At 37.6% G+C, this 24,265-nt stretch overlaps 1 protein-coding gene across 9 annotated transcripts in view; it reads left to right on the forward strand.

The window, feature by feature from the left end:
- Nucleotides 1-24,265, forward strand: part of FGD4 (FYVE, RhoGEF and PH domain containing 4) — a 214,618-nt gene that overhangs the window by 188,167 nt on the left and 2,186 nt on the right. For 8 of the 9 annotated variants that reach the window (XM_038577223.1, XM_038577230.1, XM_038577228.1 and 5 more), the window contains 7 exons: nucleotides 3,154-3,326; nucleotides 7,707-7,737; nucleotides 7,949-8,041; nucleotides 8,308-8,433; nucleotides 13,304-13,444; nucleotides 16,788-16,928; nucleotides 18,016-23,690. In XM_038577223.1, coding sequence (XP_038433151.1) covers nucleotides 3,154-3,326; nucleotides 7,707-7,737; nucleotides 7,949-8,041; nucleotides 8,308-8,433; nucleotides 13,304-13,444; nucleotides 16,788-16,928; nucleotides 18,016-18,273 — 963 coding nt within the window. In that variant the 3' untranslated portion in view covers nucleotides 18,274-23,690. Of the gene's footprint in view, nucleotides 1-3,153; nucleotides 3,327-7,706; nucleotides 7,738-7,948; nucleotides 8,042-8,307; nucleotides 8,434-13,303; nucleotides 13,445-16,787; nucleotides 16,929-18,015; nucleotides 23,691-24,265 lie in introns of those variants that run through there. The other variant, XM_038577224.1, reaches the window with a different exon arrangement.

Raw genomic sequence — 24,265 nt, forward strand, 5'->3', positions numbered from 1 at the left:
ATGTTACATTTCTCTAAAAAGCCAAATTGCATGCAGAATCTGATTTCAACTTTCAGCTCAGCTTCACACGTTTGCACATTTGCTTGCCTCCACTCCATGCTTTTTTATATTACTGCAGGATACCTGTTGACTAAATTAAATAACCACACCTGACATATGAAAGTTTTTTTTAAAACTCACCAAATTATCCCATAGAATGACCCAAGAGATTTTATTCTTGGCTCTTTGTTGTTTTCATCTTTATTTCCTTGTTGCTTCACAGGTTTCACTTTTTTTCCCCTTAACTCATTTAAGCTTTGAATACACAGCAGACACTGGAAATTTTCTCCAACAATGTACTTTTACAAACTCTAGAACAAGCTTTAATGAAACTGTTTCTGGTGAAACATGAAATTGAACTGTTTCACTCAAATACTTCAAGACACTTGAAAAAAGTAGTTGAGGAACACTGATGATCAGGAAGGGGGACTGTCCCTGTGCTTTTAGTAAAATTGAGACTGGCTTCTAGCCTAGCACTTTAAAAGCTTGCTCCTCCCCTCCCTGCCACCAGCCAGGGATCACTTGTCCATAACCACTTCTAAGCTACCCCCCAGGTGAAAAGGAATCTCCTGCACTGAAAGGAAAAGCCATCTACTTGGTGCTGCAGTTGTTCTGACTTCCTCTTTGAGTCTACCAGCAGAAACCCAGAGGGAGGGTGATGGTGGCTTAGGTCACAGGCTCAAGATTCACAGAGGGAACAAAGGGCATCTTCTGCTTTATGTCCTCTAGGAGCTCTTACTTTTCACCTCTAGGAAGAAGAAAAGGGGTATTTATTGACTAGCATTAGATTGTGATATGAGTTATATAAGGTTAATAAATAATTATTGACAGTTTATAATGTAAAGTCCCACTTAGGAAGCATATGTAATAGGGGAAGCATAATCCTGCAAGCATAAAATAGAAAGAGAAACATACCATTTATAAAATAGTCTGTCATCTTATATGAGTGTCACCACTAAAAACAAAAAAACAAATACCTGGAACTTCCACATTCATGGACTGTGTTCCTATAAAATAAGACTTTGCTGAACTTTATGAAGTGAACTTGAGTACAAGTATCAGATAACTCAGATGACATTACATTTGTCACTTACTTTGCAGAAAAATGAGATGGCGGTTGCACCTGGGTGGCATAGTTAAGTGTCCGACTCTTGATTTCAGCTCAGCTCAGGATCTCAAAGTCGTGAGATTGAACCCTATGTTGGGCTCCATGATGGGCAGGGAGCTTGCTTGGGATTCTCTCTCTGCCTCTGCCCCTGCCCGCTCTTTCTCTCAAATAAATAAATTTTAAAAGAAAGAAAGGAAAGGAAAAGAAAAAAGGAAGAAAGAAAAAAAAAGTTAAGCCTTCTGCATGTTGGTGGCTGCTCTGTAGCTCTTGCACTACAGGTCATAGCCTTGACCAAATTTCCTTTTGAGAAGGCCTTCATACAGGATAGGGAAAAAAAGTGTTCACAGGAACAGTTAGCAGCAAGCTGTTACCTTAATCAAGCTGGGATGGTGATGAGAGCCTTTCAGAGTGTTTTCAAATCTCCAAATCCTATATCCTGCAGTGAGGCTGGGGATTGCCATGCTTAGAATACAGTGGACCATTAATGATAGGTTATGGTTCTCTTCTAGAATGTAAATGTGAAATGTGATGCTGAGGTGCATCTGTTAAAAGGGTATTTAGTGTCCTTTTATCTCTACGTTATCCAGTGTGGAAATGAAATTTATGACGCTGGTTATAGGAACTTGTAAAATAATGTATAAGGAACAACTGATAAGAAATTTGCTTTCAGAATGACTACAATGGGCAACGTCACATAAGCCGGTTGAAATGTTTTAAAAGTCCTTCAACATCTCTTGCCTTGATGGCTGTGTGGAGCCAAACGGAACCTGGCAACACAGGATGCTTTTCTTCATTTAATCCTCCAAACAACCTGTGACTTTTATAGATAATAATCCTGAGACATGAGAGATTTCATAGTGCACAGAGTTTAAGTCCCCAGTAGTTCTTGTCTTTGAAAAATATATGTAAGTCTAGAAGCAGTTTTAGAAACAATTAATATGAAGGAGGAAGAAGTATGGCTCTTCTTTAGGAATCTGCCTACCAATTAACCTGAGTATTTAGCCTTTCCTTCTTTTGTGTGTTTGAATATATTCAAAAGTGAATTAAGTGCCTCCCAAACCTACTGTTTGGTCCTGGTTAGCAAGGGTTGTTCATTGTTGACTAGAAATGAGGCATAATACATAATCTGATTATTTCAAAACAAAGTGTTCCTTTTAAAAGAAGATCTAGTAAAGAAGACCTTTAAAAACTTCTTGCGAGGGCAGCCTGGTGGCTCAGCGGTTTAGTGCCGCCTGCAGCCCAGGGTGTGATCCTGGGGACCCCGGATCGAGTCCCACATCAGGCTCCTTGCATGGGGCCTGCTTCTCCCTCTGCCTGTGTCTCTGCCTCTCTCTCTGTCTCCATGTCTCTCATGAATAAATAAATAAGAAATCTTTAAAAAATAAAAAAAAATAAAAACTTCTTGCGAAAATAGATGACATTTCTATTCATACATAACAAATTCTTCAGATGTAGGCCAATATAAAACAGTAACTTAGTTTTTTACATAGAGTTAAGTGTGCTAGCCCCACGTGTTCTAAACTAATAACTTGGGGTTTTTTTAACTTAATATTAAACATACCAGCAAAAATATTTTAAGTATTACTGGTTTCCTCTAGTAGCTTTTGTAAACTTGCTTTGTAAGATACAACAAGTAGAAATTTTGTTGCCTACGGGCTTTAGCTTTTGCAACAAATGGTTGAGAACTTTAGGTCCTGATATATGGAAAGTCCTTAATAAATTGTTGCTGAATTTAATTGAACTAATGTTCTTAATAGTAAAAATTTACTTAAATATCAACAAAATATTATGAACCAATAAAGGGAAATATAACTGCTAAAATAAGGTAATTTTGATACAAGCGTAAAATCTCAATATAGTATTTAGGTAACTTTGCTCATGTAGAGGGTATGATATTCCCCTGGGAATTCCTTGGAGTTTTTTTCTAGGGCTACTTTTAATATTGGTTGTTTTCTTCTTTCTTCTTTGTTTTCCTTTTTATTGATGTGTGTGCTGTCTCCTTGCAGTTCAACAACATGTTGCTGTACTGTGTCCCAAGATTCAGCTTGGTAGGCTCTAAATTCACAGTTCGAACCAGGGTCGGCATCGATGGAATGAAAATCGTAGAGACTCACAATGAGGAATATCCACATACTTTCCAGGTGTCTGGGAAAGAGAGAACACTGGAACTGCAAGCCAGGTGAGAGAAACCTTCCAACACACAGCCTTCCAACAGCATTAGAATGAGTTGTATGATAGGATCATTCTGAGAATCGTTCCCAAGTGAATACTGCAGATCTCTGGGAGTCTGGTTGGACATAAGCAAAGAAACAGAATCTCTTAAAACAGAACCATGTTATCCCTTTTGATATTATTCACAGTGTCTACATAGTGGTTTTCAAGACAACAAGAATTCAGTAAATTTAATTGACTCTTCAGATTTGCAAGGTGCTCAGAGAATGAAGTTATTTCATTCAAGCTGGACTTTTGAGTCTTGTAGGAAAGGGTTCTCTCCTAACCCTTCCTCCCTGCACCCTTCCTTTTGGTGCATGATGTTTATTGATGCTAAATGTTGAAGCATTAACTGTATGACTCTGTAACTCATTGAGACTTTAATGGAGAGGATTTTCAGAGGAGGCAGAGTGGAAAAGGCCATGATTCTCCTGCTACAGTTGGAGGATACACCAAGGAGGCCATGTGTGGCTGTAGTGGCCTCCTGGAACCAGAACTTCTGGAAGGGGTCGTTCTTTTATATAAGCTTCGTTGAGTTGGAAAGAAAGGCTGGGGTTCTGACATCCATCTGCCTAACACAACCATGTTTAGGAGGAAAAAAGTGTGAGAACCACTAGAGTGGCTCTTAGCTACCTCATGTGTGAACCTCTGGAAGATAGAGTGCTGTCAGGTTTTTAAATACCTGCCTTGGGCAGCCCGGGTGGCTCAGTGGTTTAGTGCCACCTTCGGCCCGGGGCATGATCCTGGAGACCCGGGATCGAGACCAACATCGGGCTCCCTGCATGGAGCCTGCTTCTCCCTCTGCCTCTCTCTCTGTGTGTCTCTCATGAATAAATAAGTACCATCTTTAAAAAAAAAAAAAAAAAAAAAAAAAAAAAAAGAATGGTGAAATTTGGGAACCTTCAGAAGGTAACAGATGGGAGGGTTAAGTACCAATCCTGACTCTGATGGTTCTGATATTTGAGAATCTAGAGACTCAGCACTTCCCGTTCCTTTTATTCTCTTGCACCAATAGCATGTGGTTCTGGCTCCTCAGATGAATTCACCCTGGATATTTATACTTAGTAACTTCATAAGCGTTTGAAGTTCAGACTTTCAGAAGGGAATAAATAATTTTTCCGGAAATCTCTGCCCAGAGAATTGGTGGAAACTGGTGAAATTACAGTTAAAGGAGATACGGCAGGCTGGCACAATTTGAAGAAATAGCCAGTTCTTAGATTTCCGAAGAAAATCTATACTGAACCCGGCATTACTTAGGGAGCTGCCAGGGGACTGCTCTAAGGATTACAAGGTGGCATTTCAAGCATAAGTTGAAAGTATAGAGGACTTGGCTTTGAATAGTACAATTTCTCTACATTCTAGTGGGGTTTGGGGATCAGCCACCAAACCCAAGGGAAGAATGTATCATGCTCTGCTTGGAGGCTCCTGACCTGAGTCCTCAGTGTTTGACTCACTGAGCGATTGGTTCTGGCAACAGGGAGGACTCCTCAGTAGTTCTGATCACCAAAGAAGTTTTTATTGCAGAAGAATGAAGGCACTCACTGCTGCTCTGAAATCCAGCGTACTTACAAATGTGTGAACCCGAGAGAGGTGTCTAAACAGTGAAAGAGAGATTATCAAGGTTTTGTGGGTTGCCTAAATGGGAAAGATTTAGGAATCTTTGGCCTCTTTTCTCTTCAGGCTATGGCTGATGCATGAGGAATATTCTTACATACTGGCAGTAATCATTGTAGAGTTCCAATATGCACTATTGGATACATTTCAATATCCAATTGGTATTGAAAACACGGTCATTTTTCCTTAAATGTCTTATTCCCCAACTCTCATTGCTGCAATTGTATTTATGATTATATGGTGAATTGGAGAGCTAAATTAAGTGATTACTTTTCATCTAGCCTATGATTCTTTCAAGAATAAGGACAAACACTGAAAGTCTCAGAACATCAGAATGTCACAGGGATTACTTGGAGCCCAAAATTGGGTGTATGTTTGGAGATGTTTATTAAAGATCATTCAGTTCCGAAGTCACCTGGGAAAAAAAGAGTTCTGCTTTTCTTGCTAAATGAGTCAGTCTTAAGACTGACCTCTGACCCTCTGCTTCCTCTTTCATATTTAAAAGAATATAAACTATTCTGTGTATACAGTTTTTATTTAATGGTTTTATACTTTTAAATGAGTATAAAAACATACTAAGGAGTAGAGGAGTAAAAAATCCGCCAGATTTGAGACAAGTAAAACAAAAAGCATTGAAGACTCGTCAATGCATTTAAACATTGAAGCATTGAAGACTTCTTTGCATTTAAAAGGCTAGAAGCATGGGGCAGCCCTGGTGGCTCTGCAGTTTAGCAACACCTTCAGCCCAGGGCCTGATCCTGGAGACCCGGGATCGAGTCCCGAGTCCCGTGTCGGGCTCCCTGCATGGAGCCTGCTTCTCCCTCTGCCTCTGACTCTCTCTCTCTGTGTCTCTCATGAATAAATAAATAAAATCTTAAAAAAAAAAAAAAAAAAAAAAGGCTAGAAGCAGCTAGGAAATAACTGTCATTCCAGGCAATAGAACTGCTTTTATCCAGGCAGGGCACTGCAGTAGGGAGAAATCTCTTTTTAGGGGCAAGATTGAGCACCCCCCCACACACACACACACACGCACACTAAGGGTCTACATCTAAGGATCCCCAAGTGAACAATAGCAGAATCTTCCATTTGACAGGCACAGATTCCAGCAGCATTCCTGGCACATCATGATGCTGAGGAATAAATTTGCTGGCAAGATAGATGGTATCACCGGAGCAAAGCTCCTGCCAGATTCCTGCGTATGGGATACCTGTGGGAGCGAGGCGTGTAACGGTCAGACTGGAACTCAAACTTAGCCTTAGCCTACCAAACGTATGCCAACAGAGCCCACTCTTTTGGCATTCTTCAAAATGCTCCGTTTGGAGATCTAACTGTCCAGTCTACTAATGGGGACTTTTCTAATATACTCTGTGACAGCAGCCGGTGTAAGCTACCTGCAAGGGTGATGAAATAAAGAAAATTTGCCTCAATAGGAAAATAGAAGACCATAATCAAGGAAATTTTTTTCCCCAACAGAAAATTATTAAATACTGGAGTAAGTCCATTAATCTGTGGAACCCTTCCTACAAGCATCTAAAATATTTGCTTTGCTTTATAAGTTAAGTACAATATTGCCGAAAGCTTTCTTTTGAAATTGTTTGTCAAAGGAAATGTTAAATAACTTCCTAAGGCCTTACAAAGATATTTTAGATCCCAGAGGATAACTGTAATCTTTTCTAAGATGGGCTGTGACTAGTAGCCTTTGAAAGCCTCCTGTGTTTTCTTAAAGGTGAATTGGAAGATTAGTTGTATATCTGGTATGATGCTAAATCTGCAGTTACCTAGTATATTGAGCTAGGTGATGGTTGTTTAAACTTAACATCAGGGCAGTATATCAATGGAAGCTAAATGTAACTCTCCCAGTCGAAAATTGTGGATACCAAAGTGGATGGCCTAAAACTCTGTTTAAGGGGTACCTGGGTGGCTCAGTTGGTTAAGCATCTGCCTTCAGCTCAGGTTGTGATCTCCATGTCCTGGGATCGAGCCCCACATTGAGGTCTCTACTTAGGGAGGAGTTCACTTTTCCCTTTCCCTCCCCCTTCTCCTCTCCCTGCCACCACTACACCCGAACCCTCTGCTCATGCTTTCTCTCTTTCAAATGAATAAATAAAATTTTTTAAAAAATAAAACTCTTTTTAAGAATTTGTTTTAAAAAAAAAATAAAGAGAATTTACTTGTTCAGGGGGGTGCCCAAGTAGCTCAGTTGGTTAAGCATCTGACCCTTGATTTCAGCTCAGGTCATGATCTCAGAGTCGTGAGACTGAGCCCTGTATCAGGCTCCACACTGGGCGTGGAGCCTGCTTAAGATTATCCCTCTCCCTCTGCCCCTCCACCCCCTTTCTTTCTTTTCTTTTCTTTTCTTTTTTTTTTTTTTTTTAAGGAGATGCTACTTTTTTTTTAAGATTTTATTTATTTATTCATGAGAGACACAGAGAGAGAGGCAGAGACGCAGGGAGCCCAATGTGGGACTCGATCCCGGGACTCCAGGACCATGCCCTGGGCCGAAGGCAGGTGCTAAACCACGGAGCCACCCAGAATCCCCTCCACCCCCTTTCTTAAAAAAAAATTAAAAAGTATTTGTTAAATTGCCAGTGATTCTGTTTTATTTTTATTGTAACTCCTTCCTGGACATCCCTGGATTTTCCAGAAAGTTGTAACAGCATTAAATCATAGTTTTATTCATGAGATGTAACTCATTAATGTTCTCTGTATTCACTTGAATTTTGTTTTGTTTTAGTTCTGAGCAAGACAAAGAAGAATGGATCAAGGTAAACCATATTTCTCTTTTCATTTTTGCTTTTTGGTAACCTTTGTATGTGTCCATAAATGTGCCCATATAGTATACACATATCAACATCAGAACAAGGTCATTTAATTTTTAAGATCATTCCTACATCACAGATGTTTATTTAATATAGCATTTTCATTAATTTGCATGTGAAATTTTACTATGTGCTTTGAATCTCACTTATATTTTAGGCTCTTCAAGAGACCATTGATGCTTTCCATCAGAGGCATGAAACCTTCAGAAATGCAATTGCAAAGGATAATGACATGCACTCAGAGGTTTCTGTAAGTTGGAATAAATCTTTAAGTTCTTTTCTCTTTGCAATGCCAGAACTGGCTATTTAGACAGAATCTCACTCTTTCTTACATTAATACAATAGTGAGTACCTTTTTATGCTAGTTAAATTTCTTTAAACCTTTTATATCTTTTCCTAGGTGTTGAGTTTCAAAGCATGATATGAACAGTGTTGTCAAACGTGCTTTTTAAATAAATAAGTAAATAGATGGAAATAACCATTTTTTTCTATTAAAATTGAACCTTTCCTTTTTAGACTGCTGAGCTAGGGAAAAGAGCTCCAAGATGGATCCGAGATAATGAAGTAACGATGTGTATGAAATGCAAAGAGTCTTTCAATGCACTGACAAGAAGAAGGCATCATTGTCGAGCATGTGGACATGTAAGTGAGATTTCTTAATGGTCTGAAGGTTGCTGGTAACTAGATAAGTGTAAAATCACCAAGTTTGAAAAGGCAAAAAAAAATTTTTTTTTTCAGTAAATAAATCATTTAGTTGATAAACTAATTTTGATGACAGCTACATACAAAAAACTGTGCTGGGTCCTAGAGAAGACATGGTAAGCAAAATGATACCCAGCTTCACATAACTTACATTCTAATGGAGAAAATAACAAAAATCAAACAGATGAATAGGCATTTCAAATTATTATAAGGACAATAAGGAGACAATCAAGAAATTAAAATGGAGAATAATGCTAATCAAGGATGACTTGGAACCAGTTTTACTTAGAAAAATGAAGACCTGGCCCCTGGACTGCTCAGTCAGTTAAATGTTCGACTCTTGGTTTTGGCTTGGGTCATGATCTCAGAGTGGTGAGACAGAGCCCTGTATCAGGCTCCGTACTCACTCAGCACAGAGTCTGCTTGGGATTCTGTCTTCCTCTCTATCTGCCTCTCCTTCCCCCTCTGAAAGAAAGAAGAAAGAAAGAAAGAAAGAAAGAAAGAAAGAAAGAAAGAAAGAAAGAAAGAAAGAAAGAAGAAAGAAAGAAAGAAAGAAAAAAGAAAGAAAAGGAAAAAGGGAAAGGAAAAGAGAGGGGGGGCGGAGGGAGGGAGGAGAGAAAAGAAAGAAGAAAGAACACTCCCGACAGAACAACCCCAACGAATCCATAAAACACCCTCCCGCCCTACGCCAAAGCAATCCGACCATACTAACGCAAACAAGAGACAAAAAGAAAAGAAAGAAGGGGAGAGGGAGAGGGAGACCCATCTGAAGGGTTGATATTTAAGCTGATGTCTAAAGATGAGGAAGAGTTAACCATGCCAAGGGAAGTGGGAAAGGTGTTTAGTGGGTCTGTATGTCAGAAGCCCTGAGATAGGAGAAAGTTAGATCTGCTCTTGAGATGCCAGAGGTCATGAGGCTGGAACCCAATGAGTAAGCGGGAACTGTGGCATAAGAAATAGAAGGGGCAGCCCAGGTGGCTCGGCGGTTTAGCACCACCTTCAGCCCAGGGCGTGATCCTGGAGACCCGGGATCGAGTCCCATGTCAGGCTCCCTGCATGGAACCTGCTTCTCCCTCTGCCTGTGTCTCTGCCTCTCTCTCTCTCTCTCTCTCTCTCTGTGTGTGTGTGTGTCGTGAATAAATAAATAGAATCTTAAAGAAAAAAGAAATAGAGGTAAATAATAACTAAAGGAGTTCATGTCTTTGAGAAAAAAAAGAAAGGAACATATAGCATAAGAAGAAGTTCAGGCTTTTGATGAGAGAGGGAAACTTCTCGCCATTATAACGAAAAGGGAAAAGGAAATGATGGGTGCAGATGTGGGTGTGTTTTTGATTTTGTGGTAGAAAATTTTCAGTATGATATCATGTTGTCATTGAAGTATGAGGAAGAGTCATAGCTGAACAAAAGAAGAAAGAGGAATGAGGGGAGATTCAAGAAAGAGGGCTCAGTATGAAATAGTTGTCTCTGGGCAGGGGTGTGAGCCTCCATGAAGAATAGTTGTGGACTGCTCTGTGCCCGTTAGAGGAGATTTATGGTTATGTGTGTAAAGGGACACACAGTCCATTTACTGGCAAAGATTTGAGTTGTTTCATATAGAAAGCATGAGGAGAAACAAGGCATGAAATGAAGCAGGAAAGCTATAACAGGTTTTGGATGGCCTTGTAAACCAAGTTGAAGGTGATATACTTTCTTCTTAAAAAGTAACAAGTAGGGATCCCTGGGTGGCGCAGCGGTTTGGCGCCTGCCTTTGGCCCAGGGTGCGATCCTGGAGACCCGGGATCGAGTCCCACATCGGGCTCCCGGTGCATGGAGCCTGCTTCTCCCTCTGCCTGTGTCTCTGCGCCTCTCTCTCTCTCTTTCTGTGACTATCATAAATAAATAAAAATTTAAAAAAAAAAAAAGTAACAAGTAAACCGAGAAGGGTAGTCATTGCAATGCTGTGATTTAATATAATATTGGGATGCCGAAGTGCAACAATTCTTATTGATAGTTCTTTTAGATTATTCTCTTACTGCAGATCTCTTCCATTTTAGTCCTAAGTTTTCTCTCAGTGAAACAGTTTTGTAATTAAATTTGAGAGTGACCAACTTTTTTTTCCCTTCAGGGTAAGACTTTTTGTTGTCTGTCACTGAGTTTGCTTGAAATGATTTCAGGTATTGACTGATAGACTTACCTTTAGTAAACAAAAATGTGTTTGAATGTGGATTACCAAATAATATGACTTGAAAATAAATAAGATAGTACCTGATATGAATGTACCGATGCAGGCATGCCTAATACCAAATTCTATAGTAATTTCATTGTAATTATGAGAAAGCAATGAATAGTTCTTTATCATGAATTTACATGCTGTGAACCTAAACTAAAAGTTTTACTATCATTTATATGTCTGTAAATAGTTGGTCTACTACAAATTGGAGAACAATATGCTTCTAGAAGTAAGAAGATAATTTTTTTTAAAGATTTTATCTTACATACAGTGTAATATTAGTTTCAGGTGTACAATATTGTGATTCAGCACCTCCATACAACACCCGGTGCTTATTACAGCAAGGGACTCCTTGATCCCCATCACCTATTTAACCCTTCCCCCCCACCTCCCCTTCGGTAATCATCAGTTCTCTATAGCTAAGAAACTGTTTCTTGGTGTGGCCCTCGCTCTTATGTTTTCCCTATGCTCATCTGTTTTGTTTCTTAGATTCCACATATGAGTTAAATCATATGGTATTGGTTATTCTTTGACTCATTTTGCCTAGCATAATATGCTCTAGCCCCATCCATGTTATTGCAATTGGCAAGATTTCATTCTTTTTGATGGCTAATATTCCATTGCGTATATAAACATCTTCTTTATCCATTTATCAGTCAATGAAAAATTGGGCACTTTGCATAGTTTGGTTACTGTAGATAATGATCCCTATAAACATTGGATGCATGTATCCCTTTGAATTAGTATTTTTGTATTCTTTGGGTAAATACCTAGTAGTGCAGTGGTGGTTCATAGGGTAGTTCTATTTTTAACTTTTTGAGAAACCTCCATACTGTTTTCTAGAGTTTGCATTCCCACCAGTAGTGCAAGAGAGTTCCTTTCTCACATCCTCGCCAACACCTGTTGTCAGAATGGCTAAACGTAACAATACAAGAAACAAGAGTAAGGTGGAATCTCATCACAGTTTTGATTTACATTTCCCTGATGATGAGTGATATCGAGCATCTTTTCATGAGTCTGTTGGCCATCTGTATGTCTTCCTTGGAAAAATGACTATTCATGTCTCTGCCCATTTTTAAGTTGGATTATTCATTTTTGGGGTGTTGAGTTTTAGAAGTTTTATACATTTTGGATATGTCAGATATGTCTTTAACAGATATGTCATTTGCAAATATTTTTTCCCTTTCAGTAGGTTGCGTTTAGTTTTGTTGATTGTTTCCTTCACTGTACAGAAGGTTTTTATTTTGATGAATTCCTGATGGTTTATTTTTGCTTTTGTTTCCTTTGCCTCAGGAGACATCTAGTAAGAAGTTACTATGGCCAAAAAGATAATTTTTTAAACTGGAAGGGTTTTTTTTTTTTTTTTAACAATTATTTTATAATAATCAGAAAAAAATGCCACTCATTAAGAAATAGCATGCATTTGCATTATACTCATTCATTCATTGGCATTCTATAAATGTTCATTGGGTGCTTTATGAGCAAAATATACAAGGACAATCTCTCATAGAGCTTACAGCCCAGTGAGGGTTACACACATAAGCCGAATAATCACACAAGTGTATGATTAAAAACTAATCAGTGCATCAAGAAAAGTAAGGGAACTTCAGTAGCATAGTGACAAGAGACGGTGCTCTATTCTGGAAGTTGGAGGAGTCTTCTTTGAAGAAGTGGAATTTGAGTTAACATCTGAAGGATGAACAAGAGTTAATTCACTGAAGCAGAGATGAGAGGAAAGGAGTATAGTATTTCAGGGGCTCTGTGAAGCCAGTGTTACAGGGAATACAGAGAGGAAGAGGGGCAGATTATATAGATGTCGTGGGCCATGGGGAAGAATCTGTTCTTTATCCAAGAGAAAAAGGAAAACTTTAAGGATTTTATATAGAGGAGAAACCTATCAGATTAGCATGTTTAAGACAGCATCTGGTGCTGTTTGAAATATATCTCGGAGGGAAGTAAAAATAGAGGCTGGAGAATGCTCCAGTAAGAATTCCAGTAAGAATACTACAAGGACCAGTCATGAGACTGTAATAGTCCAAAGTACAAAACTGATAGCCCGGACTTGGAAGGAAGATGTAGAAAAATGAACAGATTAAAAAAAAATATCCAGGAGATAAAATCAGCAGGACTTTGTAATGAGGTGACTCTTTGGGGGGTAAAATAGAAGGAGGTGTTGAGGATGATGACTCCTAGATTCCTAACTTATCTTGACTGGTTAGATGGCTGTGCTATTTTCTGCAATAGGGAGCACTAGAAGGGAACAGGTTGGGAAGGGTGGGATGGAATCAGGAGAAATCTGAGGGCAGAGAAGATCGAGATCATGAGTTAATTTTGGGAGCATATTGAAACATCTAGAGGTATGAAAGGTAAAAGTCTGAACCAAGTCTTTGAAGACCTCCTGCCTTTAGAGCGAGGACAAGGGTGAACAAGCAGAGCCCATCACCAAGAGTATGAAATACCATGACATATACTCCTAATGTTCACAGAGTATTCTTAGTCTAGTAGAAGTTTGTGTTAAATATTTAACTCTTATTTATTACTATAAGTGATGATTGCTCAAATCTTTATGATTATTTACTCTTTTTTTTTTTTTAATTTAAGGTGGTTTGTTGGAAGTGTTCTGATTACAAAGCTCAACTTGAGTATGATGGTGGAAAATTGAACAAAGTTTGTAAAGACTGTTATCAAATAATAAGTGGATTCACAGATAGTGAAGAAAAAAAAAGAAAAGGAATTTTAGAGGTATGCAATATTAAATGCTTGATAACTTTTAAATTTTTATGGAAGGAATGTAGAATTGTCTTTTAACCCTGAATAATACAAATAGCATATTTTCTGATTTCTCTTAATATTTAACAAATTTGAAGAACAAGCAAGATTCATACATTTGTCCTGTCAGGCTGAATTTTGGGATTATATTCAGTTGTGTAGAGCAACAGTGCTATATTAAATCAACATGCATTTGAGAGTGAAATACATTGGTTTTCCTGAAGGTGGCTATAGTCGAATATTAGAGTATTGTCTCTTCTAATGCCCAGCTTATATTTTTTAATAGGAAAGCTTTTCTGTCAGTTTTACCTTACTGGCTTCAAAAACTACTGTCTTAAAATTCATATTAAAGTATTACTTTGGGGCAGCCCTAGTGGCACAGCGGTTTAGCGCCGCCTGCAGCCCAGGGTTTGATCCTGGGGACCCTGGATCAAGTCCCGCGTCGGGCTCCCTGCATGGAGCCTGCTTCTCCCTCTGCCTGTGCCTCTGCCTCTCTCTCCCTCTCTCTCTGTGTCTCTATGAATAAATAAGTAAAATCTTTAAAAAAATAAAAAATAAAGTATTACTTTGTTACCTGAAAAAGTCTACCAACTTACTGCATTAAAAGCATCATTTAATAGCCAGTGACAATAATCTGGTAACTGCATTAAAATATCATTGATACATCTTGCAAATGAATTTGACCCATGTTTTTAGACTAAAGTCAGGACCTCCCAAGCCCAGGAACTATAATGCAGCTTGTATCTGAATGAGTTTTACACTGAAAGATATTAACATAAAGAATAAATTATGTAATAAGGCCTTTATCTCAGAAAGTTCAACATAGCCTGGAAAGTCTTTGAAGAATGGGCTCATGACCAGAATTCTATGTATCTAAAGTCAGAGACATACTTTGTTTATTAAGAATTTCCATGGTTTGGGATGCCTGGGTGGCTCAGGGCATGATCCTGGAGTCCCTGGATCTAGTCCCACACTGGGCTCCCTGCATGGAGCCTGCTTCTCCCTCTGCCTGTGTCTCTGCCTCTCTCTCTGTGTCTCTCATGAATAGGTAAATAGAATCTTTTTTTAAATAAATAAACAAATATTAAAGAATTTCCATGGTTTATTAAGAATACACATTTATTGAGCATCTACACAGTGTAAGCATACAAAGATCATTTCTGTTAACTGAAAAAGAATCATAAACTTCAGCATCCATTTAAGGTTAAAGTATAGGCTGACAAGCTAAAAGTATAACTCTGAATTCTTCTAGGGTATATGTTGCTTTTGTAGGCAGACCAAAAAGGGGCTTTCTCTGGCAGGGAAGGTGGAAAGACATGCTTACATTTCACTGGCTCCCAGGAATACAGCCTCAAGACTTAACACAAGCAAGTGATGAAACTGGCATAATATAATGAGTCAAATAACTTGTTTTAAGGGAAGAGTTTCAGGCTATATCTATGAAATAAAAAACCCTAGGTAGTTTTCTCAAAAAAATCTATACTCGGGGGACAAATTACCAGGTTAACACATTTATATCATGAAGTCCATAAATAGAAAATGATATGTATATGAGTACATGTACATACATATGCATACATACTTGAAACTGGCTTTATGCCAACTAGTTTGTTACGTGCTCTAGACCAAGAGTCAAAAAGGTTTTCTGATAAAGGGTCAGAGAGAGGGCAGCCCTGGTGGCTCAGCAGTTTAGTGCTGCCTTCACCCAGGGCTTGATCCTGGAGACCCGGGATCGAGTCCCACATCGGGCTCCCTGCATGGAGCCTGCTTCTCCCTCTGCCTGTGTCTCTGCCTCTCTCTCCGTCTCTCTCTCTCTCTCTCTCTCTCTCTGATGAATAAATAAACTCTTTAAAAACAAAAAGGGTCAGAGAGAAACTATTTTAGTCTGTGCAGGCCAAGAGTAAAAACTGAGAATATTACTTTTCTAACAAGAAAGAAAACATTTTCAGTCTTTGACAAAATTCAATAATAAGCTTAGTATAATTTTTTATAATATGGTAATAAGACTGGAATTCTTGGTGGATGGGGGAGATAACATTTTCTTTAATTGGAGTCCAAAGTTAGTGTTCCCTGTCATCAGGTCAATTTTAAATGTTCATCTATAAAAACTATTCTTAACTCATAGGCCATGCAAAAACAGGCTGGTGGGCCATAGTTTGCCAGACAGTGCTTCTTAAACTATCTGTGAGGAAGGGCCAGTTTTATTTCCAAACCACCACAGCTCAATACTTTTGTAAGATACATAATCATGTTGCTTGTGTGTCATCACAAAGCCAGATTGCTCTAAAAGTTTCTAAGTGCTTGCTCTTATTCTCTGTGCTTTATCTTGAATGGGTAGCAAACAAGTCTGAACCAGCACTGTTTGGTGGATGGCATTAAGTAGCAGTACCCTGAGGATTTGAGCCATGGAGAACAGAAGCAGACCACTTGCTTCCCATAATGTATATAATGTCTATATTATAATGTGTATAATAAATCTACCATTTAGTCGAGTGGTTTTGTCCCCTTTTTAGCCAATTATATATATATAAACATAAATATGATACATACATACATGTATATATTAATATTGTATTGATATACATTGATATATATATATATACACACATACATATGTATATGATACATGTATCATATACATTTGCTACTGCACTGTTACCCAGTTGAAGCCTAGAATGCTGGTTCCTAAATGTATGATCTAGAGAAAGTTATTTCATCTCTGAATCTCATAGATAATGAAAGTGGTACCTTCCTAGTATTGGTATGAGAAGTAAATGAAATAATAACACAATAGTGGACTAAGAAAAGCACCTGCATAGCAAGCAGCCACTAAATGTTTAACTTGCAGTCTGGTAATAGTTAAAATTCACTCATATTTTCCTTTTCTCATGGAAGATCTAGATGAGTATTTAAATAATAAATTGCAGGGATCCCTGGGTGGCGCAGCGGTTTGGCGCCTGCCTTTGGCTCAGGGCACGATCCTGGAGACCTGGGATCAAATACCACGTCGGGCTCCCGGTGCATGGAGCCTGCTTCTCTCTCTGCCTGTGTCTCTGCCTCTCTCTCTCTCTCTCTCTCTCTGTGTGACTATCGTAAATAAATAAATTTTTTTAAAAATGTTAATTAATAAATAAATAAATAAATAAATAAATAAATAAATAAATAATAAATTGCAGATGGCCCCTTTGGGGGCATTCCCAAGAGACATTTTATATGAATATATTGTGCTTTATGAATGTTCCCTAGGGTGAATCACTTCTCTACCTGCTTCGTTTTGTATTCTTTCTCTCACGCCCTTTCCATTATATTTTTCTAGATTGAATCAGCAGAAGTATCTGGGAACAGCATAGTGTGCAGCTTTCTTCAATATATGGAGAAGTCAAAACCTTGGCAGAAAGCTTGGTGTGTGATCCCCAAACAAGACCCTCTTGTGCTGTACATGTACGGTGCCCCGCAGGTATCTACACTGTATCTTTCTGAGGGGAAAGAGGGAGGCCAATAGACATGAACTCAGGGATACCTGAATGGCTCAGTGGTTGAGCATCTGCCTTTGGCTCTGGGTGTGATCCTGGGGTTCAGGGATCAAGTCCCACGTCGGGCTTCCTGCAGGGAGCCTGCTTCTCCCTCTGCCTGTGTCTTTGCCTCTCTCTCTGTGTCTCTCACGAATAAATAAATAAAATATTTTTTTAAAAAAAAAGAAAAGAGGGCAGCCCAGGTGGCTCAGCGGTTTAGCGCCGCCTTCAGCCCAGGGCCTGATCTTGGAGACCCAGGATCGAGTCCCACTTTGGGCTCCCTGCATGGAGCCTGCCTCTCCCTCTATCTCTCTCTGTGTGTGTGTGTGTGTGTGCCTCTCTTGAATGAATGAATAAAATCTTTAAAAGAAAAAAAAAAAAAAAGACACGAACTCAGAATCCTTCTATTATTCCTCTCCAGAACAAGAGAGCTCAGACAGTTGCATTGTCTTTCACTACAATTGAAAAAAAATTAGTAAAACAAATAATAATAATAATTAGTGGGATCCCTGGATGGCGCAGCGGTTTAGCGCCTGCCTTTGGCCCAGGGCACGATCCTGGAGACCCGGGATCGAATCCCACGTCGGGCTCCCGGTGCATGGAGCCTGCTTCTCCCTCTGCCTGTGTCTCTGCCTCTCTCTGTGACTATCATAAATAAATAAAAACTTTAAAAATAATAATAATAATTAGTAACTAAAATTCAAGTTTATTTAAATTGATTTTTTAAACCGTTTTTAAAATTTTTTTTAAGCCTTTATTTATTTGAGAGAGAGAGAAGAGCATGAGCAGGGGGAGAGGGAAAATCAGACTCCTCACTGAATTCATTCATTCGTTCAGCCAGCATCTGCAGTGGCCTCGTATCCAGGCAGTACGCTCAGCACTGGATCGCTGTCTCTGTCCACAGAGAGCTCACAGTGTGAGACTGTGTGGAGCAGTGGTAGGGAACAAGGTTTAGTGGGAGCCAGGTCACAGGGGCCACGGGTAGCAAGCTCATACATCTCACACTCCTGTGTTCCATGTTTTTTTCCTTAGGACGTCCGAGCGCAGGCCACCATTCCACTCCTGGGCTATGTCGTGGACGATATGCCAAGGAGTGCAGACCTGCCACACAGTTTCAAACTGACCCAGTCCAAGTCTGTACACAGCTTTGCTGCAGACAGTGAGGAACTGAAACAGAAGTGGCTGAAAATCATCTTTTTAGCTGTCACAGGTGAGACACCAGACGGTCCCAACAAGCATCCTGCCACCTTGGATGATCATCCTGAATCTAAGAAAAAATCAGAATGCTGAACTCCAGGACCACCCATGATGTGGGGTCTCAAGATTTACAGCTTAAGACATTCCCAGCCCTCCTTATTCATCTCTTAGCACTTTATGTTGAAAAACATAGGCTCATAAATGCATCTTTTGGGGGACTATTTTCCTATGTTTCTGTACTCTTAAGTGAAACTGATGTGCAGAGCCATTCTACCGATAAAAGTTTGAAATAATGTGAAAATGGAGCATTTTTTAATGAGCTATTCCTTGCATATGTACTTTTGTCTTGAAGAAAACGGTATCAATGGATTCTATCATGATCAGGTTAGAATGGGCCACATCCATCTAAGGTCCTTCTATGTCTTCTCCTTCACAGGTAGGACTTGTACAGTTTTAAAGATATACCTCCATGTTGCCAAAATAGATCCATGGTAAAATAAAAAAATAAAAAAATACAGGGACAGTTTAGGCTATTGTATTAACTTATTTAATTTAGTTTATAAAGCTCAAGCTGCATAAATAATATATGTTCTTTTAAAACAAAAAGGACAAATTGTTGGTGTTCAGACTTTCAACTTATTAGGAAAAGATACTTGTTTTTGTAGAAATATTCCTAAGAATAAAATATCTCAAGTATATAGGAAGTATGTATATATAGTATTAAATATGAATATAATTATATTATACATGCTTTTCTCTTCAGCTTTAGGTTCATATTTGTCTCTAATTTATTTTTTAAATATAAAGCATGTTTTATCTTGGAATTGAACATTGTTCTAAACTTCAGAAATGTTTTTGGTGATTTCTGTTTAATTGATTGACATCTAAAGGTATTGATATTTTTATAATAAGAAAAAGCAGTAATTTATGTGGCATGGGATATTAGTTCCAACAGTATTTTTAAAGTACTATTTTTTCGTTCTGTGCCTATTTAAAACAGTGCCTCTCTTTGAAGGTGCTAATAATACCTATTTAAATATATAATGAGGGTTTAATTAATGCTTCAGTCTTGATTATCCTGAGATAAAGTACATTTTGGCCACTGGGATGGTCGAAGTCACACAAGTTATTTTACCTTTCACAATCCTGCAGTTGTCGCAGCATTTAATATGAGCATGTGCAAAAACATTCACAGAAACCTAAACTGTACAAGATACCTGACGTTATACAGAACTGGGATGTATGGAAACTACATTTATTGTAATGTTTTTCTTTTCCATAAGACTGTTAAGCATAGTTAAATGAGGACTATATCTAATTAACACTTAAGATAACTGTGTGGGCCTATTCCTTCGTCAGATGGGAAACGAAATTCACATGTGATAAACTGTGTTTGAGGGGCAGGTAAATAGCTATTAGAGGAACTTTATGCTCAACTCTTTACACCACCTCAGTGAAGAAGAGGAGGGGAAACACAATAATGAAAAGCAATATCTTCATGGCAGGTTTGGGAGGTATGAGATGTTTAAAGAGAGTCTGAGCATTTTTCCCCCTGTCATCTGGGGAATGTTTAATAGTCAAAATATGGTTTCTTGTCCCAGGGCTGCTCTTCATTATATGGTGGTTGTGATTAAAATCTCACATTAAGTTGACTATTTAACCTCATCTTTTTCTCAAATTAGATTTTTTTTCCCCATTTTACCCTGCTATACCCCAAACATTGTCACTTTTAAATGCCTAAGTTTGCTAGAAATCCACAAGAACAACCTCACTATCTTGGCCTTTGAGAACTATACCTTAAATGTAGAATGGATTAGCTCAGAATTTGAGACCGCCACACATTCATTCAGGCCTGTTATTTTAAGAAATATTTGAAGTCTCTCCTTTTTTTCCCCCCACTCCAAATGAGAAGGTAAACTAATTATGGCTGACACAATTAGATTGCCTTCCTCTGTAAAAGGAATGCCAGCCATGATCATTAATATTAAACCAAATATTTGGAGTCAGATAAAGGTGTAGCTTCTTAGGCCCTATCAAATCAGGGATAGACTGAAAGAAATGTTACATTACTTCTCTTTTCTAGTTGCCAGTGGTTTGAGGGGTGGTGTGTATGTATGTACAACATATATATTCAGGGTGGCTTTTGAGATGGTTACACTATAGCTATAGATGATGCATTAGTGTCTTAATCACAAGAAAAGAGGAGCAATAAAAATGTAGAATGACTTTTGTACATATGGATAGAGCAGTGGGCCAGTTTAGAAGATTTACGGGCCGGATTATTTTTTAAAATTCTTTGGAAGAGTGAGAAGACTACACTTTCCTGATCGTAAATTGTTCTCCAGAAACGGGAGTAACATGGATACACTCAAGTTTTGGCTCAATAAATATCAATGTCATTTAATTTAGATTATCAAAAGAATACATAAAAAGAATATTTTCATGCTTTTATCATGTTTAATTAAAAAAAAAAAAAGAAATACTAGTACTAGAAGAGGCTTTGTGGTTATCCAGGTACCATCTTCATGGTCCACCCCTTATTCTTTAGACAAGCACAAAGAGAAGCAATGAAGCAGCCTTACCTGTTTCTCTTAAAGAATCACTAATGCTTTTATTTGGAGAAAGGCAAGAGAATACTCTTAGGCATTTAGTAAAAATATCCAACTAAACCAAAAGACCTCAAAGTGTGATTGGTTTCAAGAGCCCTAGTATTTTGTGGTATCTGAGACATCTGAGCACTCAAGACAAATTGAACATTAAAAAAAATTTTTGATTCCTTTCCTATTAAAACCAACATTCCATATAGATTTCATTTTTTATTTTCCCTAATTTGGTGCTTTCCAAGTCATCTTTAAAGTGCCCTTCCTCCAAACTTAAAAAAAGAAAAAATTATTTGATAAAAACTGCTACTCATTACAAAACATTCCAATTTTTTAAGCTTAAATTTAGCTTTTATTGAAAGTCTACCATTCGGTATGTTAAGTATGAAATGTAGTGCAGACTTATCTCCAGGTTTTAAGTGGGACTCAATAATGAAAAATGCCACCAGCCACTTTTGTAATAATGGCATCGACAATGCCATCATGTATGCAAGCAATAAAAATTCTTCAGGGTATGTTTTTATACTGAAATTTTAATATGAATGCCCCTAGCCACAAGGATATAGAGAATTAACTTTTAGAAGTGATACTATAACTCAAATTGCTGAGTACAGGGAAGAGAAGAGGGGCGTTATTCCTTGGATTCAAATAACTGTCAAAAGCATTTTTCCTTTTGCAAAGGGTATGGATGATGAGAGAATAAGCACATCTGCACTACTTTATCAAGCTGCATTTCATTTTCCATGAAGCTTAGTACAACAAACAGGTTGGTGTACTTACCTTCACTGGGTGACCTATCCCAATAAAAAAATTAAAAAACAAAAACAAAAAAAAAAAAAAACTCCAACCTAAGAAATTACTAAACTTTTTACAAGAACTAATCTTTTAAGTGTACCCTGTCCCCATATATAGGTACACATTTGGATTTTTTAAAAGAGTACTTGTCGTAGTCATAAGTAGATAAACTACAAACTTCATAGTACTGCAGGGTTGGTAAAGATTCTTTGATGCCTTTTAAAACCCTTATATCAAAAATACTTTTGCGAGTTCCCAATTCTGTTTTACTCTTTGTTGTCTACTTTGTGGAAACAGGGTGGGTTTTTTTTTTTCCCCTTCAAATTTTAGATCCCATTTCTGATTATATTTAAAGCCTTAAGTTCTTATTCTGAGAATATTGTCTGTGCTAACTCAAATAATGATCTTTCTGGACTAGATATATCCAGATGAAAAGGCACCAACAGAAGCAAATAAACTCTAAGGAACAAAGGTTTTTGTTTTTTGTTTTTTGTTTTTTGTTTTCGGGTATCCTTGCTATAATGCAGAACAAAAAATTAAAATTTCCTACATCATATGATGTTCATGTTAGCGGGTCTAAGATTAAGCACATGGTATTTATAAGCTAAAATTAATTCAAAAGGCAAGAATGTCTTAATGTCTTCGTTCTTCAATTTTGTATTCTTCAAGAATGTATTAATATAAAAACTGTGGCTAACCAGTTCTTATTCTATAGAACTGTATTGACACCTGTAGTGGATCGTGTTACTTCTTCATTCTCATCCAATTTTAGTAGAATCAAATTGCTTTTTATTTTCATATTACTATCTACTATAGATTCTTCAGATTTAGAAAATATGAGTATGATATATAAAGACCACTAGACTTTTAAAACCCTTTCTGTGAATTTATGCATATATGTAGATATGTAAAAACATTGTTGATTTCCAATTCTGTTTTTCCATAGGAATGAAATTTTTATAGACACTGTTCTTTTTAACTTAAATATTTTAACATAAATTATTTACATGGATTTTTAGTACAATTCATTCTTATGTGTGCCCCGTAATCATGTTTTTGTGAGAAGATTACTTTCTTACTGATACAGTAAAGAGGAATAAAAAAATTAGGAACTGAAATAAACAAGGGTAAACAGAAGGAGACTGCTGATCTTGAGATCAGAACAGTATATGTTAAGACAAGAGAAAAAAACTTAAACTGAAGAAGGAATATGAACTATAAAATAGAAATCTTTGTAATTGTAAACTGATGGGAAAGGCACCCAGGCCTTTCTCCATTAGTTACTTTTTCCTTTAGGCTTAAAATCTTTCATTCTAATGGGCCATTTTCTGCACTGTTTACTGAGGTAAAAAATTCCTCTAAAGTCAATCATTGTTTTCCACTTTTTGGACTGTGCATTTGGCAGAATGCAGTACCTTTTCTGTGTTTTGAGATGAACTAGCACATGGCTTCTACAAGATAGTTTTTAACTCGTTGGGGTCACTAAGAATTACATGATGGTATACTTCTTCCTAAAATTTGTTATGGTAGATTTAGTGAGAAATTAAATCAAGAAATCTCATTGTAGCATATTTTAATAAGTGAATACCAAATACATAAAGTAAGATATATATATATATATTAATATATATGTATATCAGTTTGGAAAGAAATAGTCTGTGGGGACCATTACGGTAACAGAATTGCATTATATATTACACATTACGTGGATGTTGGAATGTATCACCTGGGGGTCTCCATTCATTAGCAATCATGTCTGTATATAAAACTGTTTTTTTTTTTTTTTTAACCAAACTAGCATTTTATTTTGTGAGTGACAATTGACTGATATTTTTGAATAAGTGTTATCTGGGTTTTGGAATTGTTCACTGATCAGTTTGAGAAGGTATGTTACCAGAATTTTAGAGTTAACTCCAATGTGAAAAAGTGTACACAAAAAGTAATTCTTTTCTAGCTATAAGAATGTAAAATACTTGCATATAGTGTATATATTGTGTAACATATGTATATTTGGTCATAAAGGCATAGAATTGGAAACATTGTAAAATTAAGCACTTTAATTCCTATTAAATATTAAGCATTTGTATCTTGTAAATAAATACATCCTTAAATGAATTCTAAAGACTGAAATGTTATTTCAGCTGGGATTGTAGATGTTCGCAATGATTTTGGTTGTCTCAGAGAGAAGTTACTCCAGTAGAGTGCCAATGCTCCTTCCCACCCCCAGTCCCCACCGAAACCTGTGAAACCTCTTGAACCTCTTTCAAGAATAAAGCAATGACAGACACCAGGGTTCCCCAGGAGTAGAATCTCCCTTTGTTAACTCCAGGGCTAGATCTGCAGGAACCGTGAAAACAGTGCTGCTCTATTCTCCAAGAAATGACTGCTTTGCTATGCTATGGTGTTTGCCTCCATTGTTCAGTCTTATGCAGTGATACTGATATGGAAATGGAAGGCAAAGGAACCGTATTTGAGTCTTAATTCTGCTAATATCTATTAATGTGACCTTAGACAATTTACCTGAGTCCCAATAATAAACTCTTATGGTCATTCCAAGAAATATGAAAAATGCACTTGGTGACTATAAAACACTATATAGGTAAATATATCTTATGGAATATGTCACTGGGTTTCATACAGTTACCTTCTTGGCTTTTGATTTAAAATATAAAAGATACCCCAAAAAGGAA

Source organism: Canis lupus, chromosome 27 (genome assembly GCF_011100685.1).
Source record: "Canis lupus familiaris isolate Mischka breed German Shepherd chromosome 27, alternate assembly UU_Cfam_GSD_1.0, whole genome shotgun sequence".
NCBI classification, from domain to species: Eukaryota; Metazoa; Chordata; class Mammalia; order Carnivora; family Canidae; genus Canis; species Canis lupus.